General features: G+C 37.4%; 2 protein-coding genes across 2 annotated transcripts; both read right to left on the reverse strand.

Annotated features, from left to right (window-relative positions):
• Positions 1-764: 764 nt before the first annotated feature.
• On the reverse strand, positions 765-4,359 carry commd6 (COMM domain containing 6). The gene is made up of 7 exons (XM_085765366.1): positions 4,107-4,359; positions 3,101-3,159; positions 2,609-2,674; positions 2,427-2,503; positions 2,092-2,260; positions 1,831-1,983; positions 765-1,412 (listed from the first exon to the last, which is right to left on the reverse strand). Exons 1-7 carry the CDS (start codon positions 4,138-4,140, stop codon positions 1,362-1,364), a joined length of 609 nt encoding a protein of 202 aa, XP_085621492.1. The 5' UTR covers positions 4,141-4,359; the 3' UTR covers positions 765-1,361.
• Positions 4,360-6,331: 1,972 nt separating this feature from the next.
• Positions 6,332-9,163, reverse strand: LOC146965228 (acyl-CoA desaturase-like). The gene is made up of 5 exons (XM_085764398.1): positions 8,926-9,163; positions 8,401-8,531; positions 8,010-8,215; positions 6,935-7,167; positions 6,332-6,580 (listed from the first exon to the last, which is right to left on the reverse strand). The coding sequence occupies exons 1-5, from the start codon at positions 9,161-9,163 to the stop codon at positions 6,384-6,386; spliced, it is 1,005 nt and encodes a 334-aa protein (XP_085620524.1). The 3' UTR covers positions 6,332-6,383.

The raw sequence follows: 9,163 nt of genomic DNA on the forward strand, positions 1-9,163 counted from the left end.
CTGGCTGCACCAGAGGAGTTCAATGTTGTCCCACCTGCCATAAATCCACATACACCAAAAATAGTTGTTTTGCCATATATAACCTCAACACCAAAAAAGTAGTCAGTCAGCCATCACAGCTGTGCAATTTAACAAACCCCACACTTGTTTAGACTATAAATGTTGATCAAAATCCATGTTTCATGAATTCCTTTGGTTGTATTTTTGTCATTTTTCATGGCTGATATCATATTAAATTGACTGCAACTGCATGGAAATTGATTTTAAAAAATTAAAATAGACAATTACACAATCTGGATATTTGAATAACCTATCCTTCAGTTTGCTGCAGACCGTCTGTGCCTTCCAACAGCAGAAAAACTCTTTACACTTCACCACTGTCAGGATAAACATCTATCCAAAAGTGCAAATTGTTTCCCTGTGGAATCTGCACATAGTGTAGCCAACAATGACAGTAATTTCCAGGTTAGTTATTAATTTAAAGTGTTTTAACTAACTGATTTACTATGAAATGTGAAATTTTGACCAATACCCACGCAATAAGGGTTTATATTTAATTATCATTAATTGCATCACTGTTGCACCATATCCCAAATGACATGGAATAGCTCAACTCTGAAACACAGCATTGAAGAATTTTTTACAGGCATTAGCAGAAAAAATGAAAAGCTCACATGGACCAAATTAATTACTTGCTACAACTTTTCAAACTAATAAGTATATCTGAAAACATTTAACACACAAAACAATAATATTAGCAACGCTTGATTTCACTATGTAAATTTATTATAAGTACAAAGCCAGAGGAAAAACAGTGCAGATAATCTAACCATACCAATGTTTGTAACAAATGAGCAAATGCAGCACAGTAAGAATATTAGTCAAGGTTTTCTGGTGTTAGTGGAGTGGTTATACACTGTTAGGGCAGAACAATATGCAAAACATTAAAAGGAAAAATCATAGTGCAGTTATGTTGGCAGATATTTGGCAGAAAATTCGCAGCCCCTGCAATTTGGATATTGCACTTATCAATGTAACAGTTTTGATAATAATGTGATTAACTGTTCAGCCATACTTACTACATGTCCATACACTTAAATCTGGATAAGTTAAATGAAAACATACACTGAAAAGTTTGGCACTCAAAGTGACGACAGGCATTTTTAGCCATTGTAACAGCTGGAGTAAATTTTGAAAACAGGAATAACTGAAGTGCAAAACTGACAAATGACATTTGCAGTAATTCGTATCTACATTCGTGGACAGCTGACAGACGAACACCTGGCCCAAGCTGTTCCTCCAATGGTTACGTGTAAACTGGGGCATAATTGCGGAAAAGCACTCGGGAGTCCTTGCAGCTGTCATACAGTCTCCATAACAGCTGCCACCTCTTTGAACTGTTTGTGGAAGTTCTGCAGAAAACAGAATATAGAAAAAAATCTCAGAAATCAAGCCAGATGTAAATTACACCAATAACACTACATTCACATTATTTAAAAGGAACTTTAGTTAATATATATACGAGGTATATGGGTTATATTCTATATATTAATATTTGAATGTTTATATTTATCAATAAGATTGATAGATTCAATTGGCGCTGTCTTGTCTTGTCAATTTAAAATGTTGTTATTGTTCTGTCAGAGTTACTGTATCAGTGCATGTGTCAGTTACATTACTTTTAAAACATGCATATGTTGTTTCATGTCAGTGTCTGTGTTGTCTAGTGTGAATGAGTATTCTTTTATTGTCACTATGTGATTTGTTTAGACCCCAGGAAGAATAGCGGATTCTACAAAACAAAACAAATGAAAATCAATAAATATAGACCTGAAACTGTGGAATGGTCATCTCAAAAGACTTCTGACAAATCTGTCCAGAGGGCTCAACAATCTTCAGCAGCAGAGTCACATATGGGGAGTTGAGAGATCGGCATGTGTCTGAGCTCACTGCCATGCCGAGCTTCCACTGAATGTCCACTACCTAGACAGAAACAGACACATAAACAAGCTTTGAAGTCACACATAATTCAGGTCATCAGAAAATATTTGAAAAGAAGAGACTTGTTTACTGCATTTAATGTAGACCAACCTGGCCGATGCTGAACATGGCCTGGACCTGCTGGTGTGCATGGACTGATGCACCATGTTCACTCCACAACTTGTGCAACACCTGAAGGGAAGCTTTGGACCACTTGTTACTGCCTTCCTCCAACTTTGACACAAGGTCATCTCCAGAGAGGTTGTTCTTCCCTGCTGATCTGATGATACAAATGTTAACTATCACATCTTAAAGTAGAACAGCGTGCTTCTTTATCTTTATGTATAACATCATCAATATGTGCAACATGGGAGAAGACAGGCCCAGGCCCGCAAATATCAAATTAACAAACTGCAATCAGAGAAAAATAATATTATGAAAGATACCTGAATGTTAACAAAAGAAGTCTGACAATGTTCTGCAGAGCTTCATGGTCAAGTCTGACTCCAGCTCTCTGAAACCTCTGCCCAGGAGAAAAAAAAAAAAAAACAAGTAATGAAAGAGGAACTTGGAAAGATGAGTTACTATAAGTAAAAAAAAAAAAAAATCTTTAGAAATATTGACTCACATTAGAAATTTCAGCTGAATCTACTCCTCTGGTCTGCCCTTGAAGATAAGTCAGAATGTGCTGACACTGTGGAGATTATAAGATTAGTTATCATAACGACAGCACAACCTCTACAGCAACGACACCACATCCTGTGCAAGTTGAGCAGAGCATGGCTGCCAACATCCCCTCAATGAAAACTATAATACTGTATTTAGCATCCTCTTGTTTTTTTGTTTTTTTAACTCGACATTAATTTCACATTTTGAAACTTCACGTGTGAAGAAGCAGGAAGCATGCGTGCCTGTGGTGATCTAACAAATACTAGTTGCCAAAAACAACATCATAGCGTGACCCTGTGTGTTTTTTCTTCACTGAGCACTTTTATATTAACTCACTTGACTACTTCTCAAAAAACTGGGCTGTTCTGTTCACTTATTGTTTTTCTGTGACAAAAACTTGCTTGTTTTTGACACATGTGTGCACACAGAACTTGGAATAAAATATACTCACTGCTTCTGCTAACAGATCTGGAGAAAGCCTACAGATGCCGTCCACAAGTTGGTTGGTGCCTGAAATACAGAAGTGAAGCAATGCATTTATCACAAGGTCTCCCATATGTGTCTGCAACCATAACCTCTGGTCTCAAAGAGCTCACTGGTCATGGGATCATGTGAGTCTGACTATTAGTCTGGTACCTCCTCAATTGCATTTGTGATGTCAGTTATGTAGTTATTACAATTTATTGTGCATTTCTATTGCAATTGCCAGTTAAATGTTATCTCATTAGACCTGAAGAAGTGTAAGTAGAAATCGCTTCTTTCTTTTTTTCAAAAACTTTTGTCAGTAGGCTAAACAGACAATATGCAACACAGCCTCACCAGTAATAAAGGGAAAACTAAAGTAATTAATCTTTACAACAACAATAATAGTAATGACTATTAGAAGAACTTGTTGAGTCAATACTTTAATCAATTAATTTCATTTTCTTTTCTTTCTTTTTTTTTTTTTTATCTATATCTACCTGTCAACACCGGCTACTTGTACAGGTAACCCAGGCAACAGGTTGAAACAATCTTACAATCCTATCTGAATATTTGTTCTTCCAAATGGTTAGAAAGACAAACATTTGGTTGTTAGTTACATATTAGAGCTAATTTGCTTCCTTAATAAAGCATGCTAATAGACATAGAAAGGCAAAGTGGTGTTGTTTAGGGTTAGCAGAGTTAAGTTGACTCGCAGTGGTTAATGTGGGGTTGAGGTTAGGTGAACTCAACATGTCAGAAAACGACTGGGTGGGGGTTGTGGATGTGGTTTAGTAGAGATTTAGGGTAAAGGCGAAACATAACATGAAACACTTGTAAACAGGGAAACTTGCTTGTTAGCTACAATGCTAAGCTAACGCTATTCTGGATGCTGTAGAGTGCTGCAACATTAGCCTATTTTATTCGTCTAGATTAACTTATACTACAGAAAACACTGTAAAGCTTTGTCATGCATATTAAAAATGAAAACCCACCAGATAGCTCCTCTGTTGCTGTTGCTGCTGGCATCTTCTCTCCCTCTCTATCAGGCTGCAGGTTTCTCCGCAGTGGCTCCGCTTGTTTCCAGCTCTGTGTCAACGTAGGTCCTGGTTAAACTTTAGAAAAGTCTTTTGCAGCACTTTAACTAAGTTTATATATCATTAATATTTTTCGAAGAAGCCACGTAGGGTTTTTATATCGACTTTGTGGCTAAACAACTCCTCTCCATAAAAGAGAGTCGCCTACATTATGTCCCTTGATTTTTAATAGCGGATTGTAAATCGATGTAAAAGGGCCATACCGCCACCTACCGTATGGGAGTGTCCTCTTCATCTTTGAGGTCCCTCACATTGTTTTGACACTGTTTTATGCACTTTATGCACTGTGTGTAGCTGAGACAATGAATTTTCTACTGGATCAATAAAGTAGCCTACTTGTCTATCTATCTTATCTTGTTTACAGGTGCATTTTCAATATCATGGAAAAGTTCATTTATTTCAGTTGTTCAATTCAAATAGAAACTGAATAATCAGTAAGTCAAAAAAAAAAATTGAATATTGTGAAAAAGTTCATTATTGTAACCTAATGGTGTCACACTCTCAGCTAATGAACTCAAAACACCTGCAAAGGTTTCCCGAACCATTAAATGGTCTTTTAGTCTGGTTCAGTAGGCTACACTATCATGGGGAAGACTGATGACCTCCATGATATTCTAATTTATTAAGATGTGTCTGGTCTAATATGCAATTTAACAGTCTGTCCTGGTTCCATCATTTCTGCAGGAAATAGCCTGTCCATCTGTTACATACTTGTGAGTGAATAATGTAATCAACCTTTTTTTAAATTATTATTATGCTTGCATGAGAACAGGATAGTGCTCATGCATTTTACTTTCTTGTTGTAGGTCAACATTTTGATCTTTAGGCCCCCTTTCTCTAAAAACGTGTGACTTATATTTTTTATTTAAAAATCTTTACTGGTGTGGTTTTGTTTTTACAGTTTTGCTCAGGATAAAACAATGTCTGCGTACACCGAAAAGACAATGATCATGACGAGTCTATAATGCTGTTTTAGTGTATAATGCTGTTTCTTTGACTTGCCATACCTTAATTCTCCAGTAGAGGGAGAAAATCCACTTTTGAGTTGATACCAAAAATTACTGTCCCCACACAGTGGTTATACTCTTTTGTTTTTTCCCAAAACTTTTTCTTTGGGGAATGTTAAAAAAAACAAACATTAACTGGCATTTCAAATATGTGTTAAATATGGTGGTTTCATATCATCACTCCTTCATTATGTGGATAAAAAGTATATGCTGTGCATTACAGATGCCCATCAGTGGTGCAGACAGAGAGCAAGACTTTCATTTCAAACAGCACATGTCCAAAAATGGGAGCAGGAGGTGTTTAAACTCATCTGGCACGATTCTGTCTGCAGTAAGATTAAGATTTAAAAAAAACGAGATCTGAGATCCTTGTTGGACCCCCTGCTGTACCTGATGCAACATTGGTGTCAGAGCAAAAGTTAAAAGCTCAAACTTTCTCTCTTTTCTTTTTTTTTTTACTATAACTTGCACTTTTATGCAACTTTCTAATAAGTGTGCCAAGCCTCATTTGGGAAAGATTCCTGATGTGTTTCAGTGACAGAAAGTAAACACCCCCCTTCACAAGCCTGACTGGCACTTTCTGAGGGAGGTGAAAAGTCTGAGTGTATTTCAACTGAATACATAATAAGAGGAAATAATATTTCTTCAGGTAAAGAGTCCATATCCTGCTCCAATGTTCAACACAGAGGTATCTTCATGAAGAGGGTGGATGAAATTTAAAGACTGCTTCATACTCAAGGTATATTGTGTTACACCAGAGAAATAATTGGTTTATTAACAGTTACAGTACTTACAAAGCTCCTTGGCCAGTTGGAGACCACAGACATAAAAGTGTTGTTACCTCAAATAAAGAACATTGGCTTTAAAAAGGCCAAACAAATACCCCCTAACCCTGTAGAATTAAACAAAGAACTACTGGCCAAAGTTAGAGCAAAATGTCCTACAAGCAAACAAAAGAAACTAAATCTTGTTGTGCAGAATACTTCATATAAAGGTGCCAAAAACAAATAATATATCTATTAATTATAAAAATAATTACTGCTTTGACAAATATAATGATAATAAATCTAATATTAGTCCAAACAACAAACCATCAGAAACATCATAATGCCCAGCCTCCCACACCAAAATGCTTTCTGTGTTTTCGTGCATTTGAAGCTAGTGGGATTTATCCACTTTTGGCCGAGTCACCCGTTCGTCGCATGCGAGCCAGGATAATTTCCTTGGACACCCTCTTGCGGTCCTTGGCCAAACCCAGGAAGCACATGACATCAATAAAGGCGGTGGAGATATTCAGCCTCCAGCCAAACTCACTGGCGGAGTAGTCAAAGGGGAATGTGTGATGGTAGTTGTGGAAACCTTCCCCTGAAAACCAAAGAGAGAGATGTTTAATATTCCAGGCTTAATTTGAATGAAGATATGAATCTGTACCTGCTTTATCTCCATTTGAATACATCACAGGATGAAGAATTGGCAAACAGCCATTAGCACAAACAATTTGTTATGAAAGGAGTCATAAAAGACTCTTTCAGTGATAAGATGGGTATCAATCCCATGGAGCACTACAGCAGAAAACATCCAATTAACAAATGCAACGCTCTGTTGCCGACTTCTATTACTTTTTTCGTTATCTATTCTAAAACTCTGTTTCAGTGTTTTGTTCCAGATTGCAATTAGAAAGCAATCTAAGTAAACGGAGTGAACGTAATGTTTCTTTACCTACTGCACCAAAGGAAACCAGTAAGTTTTCTGCCGGGTTGATGGTTTTATCATAAGGCTTGTTGCCCCACATGTGTGCAGCACTGTTGACCAGCCAGGTGCCATGGAGCATCAGAACGTATCTCAGGATTGCAGGGATGAAGTAGGAAACAGCCAGAGATTCACCCCAGAAGTACCAGGGCACCAGCGTGGGCATGAGGAAGCACAGGGTCAGCACAGACAGCTTGTAGTACCTGAAATAGAAGAACAAGTGATACCTCAAACAGATCCATTATCAACTGCCTGTGATTCACTGTAACCCTAACCCTGAAGCTGAATCGAATCAAATTGATTTTTCTTTCTCTCACTCGCCTATATGACCTCATCCCAGCTCATGTTACGTAACATCAACCCTCTTGAGACTGACAGCCAGACAAAACAACAAATGGCAACTTTTGATTGTGACACAACCACTGAATCATATTTGTACAGGAAAAACAAAGCAGGACATTTTGTAATGAATGAAATTCAAGTCAACAGGGTGATAGGCATGTTGGACACACATTACATCATATTTCTCCTTATGGAGTAAATCATAAACACATTAACATGATTATCTCTCCAGACCATGTGGCCCATGAACAGTCAATGAACACGCACATCCATCTTGTTAACCAATTAATCTGTTGACATGGCAACAGTGACCCTGACTACAACATCCTTTACATCTTGGACCAGGAGGGAAACACGCAGCTATTAACAAACAAAAAAAAGTAGCACCATACAAATACTTTTAATTCTGCATTAGAAACAAATTTAGTCATAATGCAAAACATTCATATCACTGATGATGCATGTTCTGTGTCAGATTATTTTAGTCAGTATTTACTGGAAAACTGATATCAGTTTTTCAGACATGTTAATGTTAATATCAAATTTTGCAGATAAATGTTACTGTCTAGCAGTTATAAAACACCAAAGCTTGTGAATCCCCCAAAGTCTCAGTAAATAGCCTGAAGTGACGGTCGCTGATTACATATTGAACAGAAAAACAAGGATAAACTCAAAGACAAACTCTGGTGTAGTGTTTGCTCACCTTCTTTGGAACATGACCACTTTGTCTGCCTTCAGGTCTGACACATCTATTTTCTGTCCCTTTTCAATAACCATGGGATGCTTTCGACAGAGCAGCCAGCCAATGTGAGAGAAGAAAAAACCCCGTTTGGCATTATGGGGGTCAGCATTCGTCTCTGAGCACTTGTGATGAACACGGTGGTCCCTCGCCCACTCGAATATGTCATTCTGCACAGACAGAGAGAAATCAAGCTTATGTGACACATTTAAATACATGCATCACAAGTATAAGGGCACTTTACTTTTCTATTTTTAATTTGGTAGTAAATGTTTTAACAATAAACTGAAATGTAATAAATAAGAATACAGTAGAAATCTTTTTTTTTTTTTTTTTTTTAATCTCTTTGTTTTACCTGAAAGGCCATGGAATTACACATGGCAAGGAAGACCCGTAAGGGAAAAGAAGCCTTATAGGATCTGTGGCTCCACAATCTGTGTGCTCCACAAGTCACGCCAAGACCAGTGAAGATGTACATGAATACAGCTGGAAGAAAGAAAAGTGGACAGGACAGATATCTGAGACACTATGTTGTGTTGTTTTATTTTCATTTTCAAGTAAGGTAATAAAGCATTAGAGCGTCCCAGGATTGGATAATGACAGGTTTTGAACTGGGACTGAGTGTATTGTGTCTGGGAATAATGTTTGTGTAAATATTTGGGCACAAATATTTATTTTTCAGAAGTTTAACAACTATTCTAAGTTTGCATGTTTCTAATTTGGGATTGTACAACACACTCCTTCAAGCCCCCTCAGGCTGTATGTATAGGCTACTGTACTTTGCAATATGACATCAGCCCTTTCTGACTGTGCTCCACAGGGATTTACAAGTAAAGAGACAACAAAGCCAAGCATGTTACATCATTTAGATAATACTTACAAAATATGAGAGTTGAAACTGATGCAGATGGAATGAGAAATATTCCATAAACTGCACTCATATGTAAGAGGGACATCAGTATGACATTTCTCCACACCACCACCACCACTGGTGTTTGGGTATCGTCATTGTCATCAAAGTTGTTATGAGAAGTTTCATCCACCTCTGATATTTTTTCCAGGGTATTTCCATTTTCTTCCTTTCTTTCGCGATGACTGATGGTTTCAGTTTCTGCCAT

Source organism: Trachurus japonicus, chromosome 21, assembly GCF_045865225.1.
Source record: "Trachurus japonicus isolate A0001 chromosome 21, Traja_1.0".
In the NCBI taxonomy this organism is placed as follows: Eukaryota; Metazoa; Chordata; class Actinopteri; order Carangiformes; family Carangidae; genus Trachurus; species Trachurus japonicus.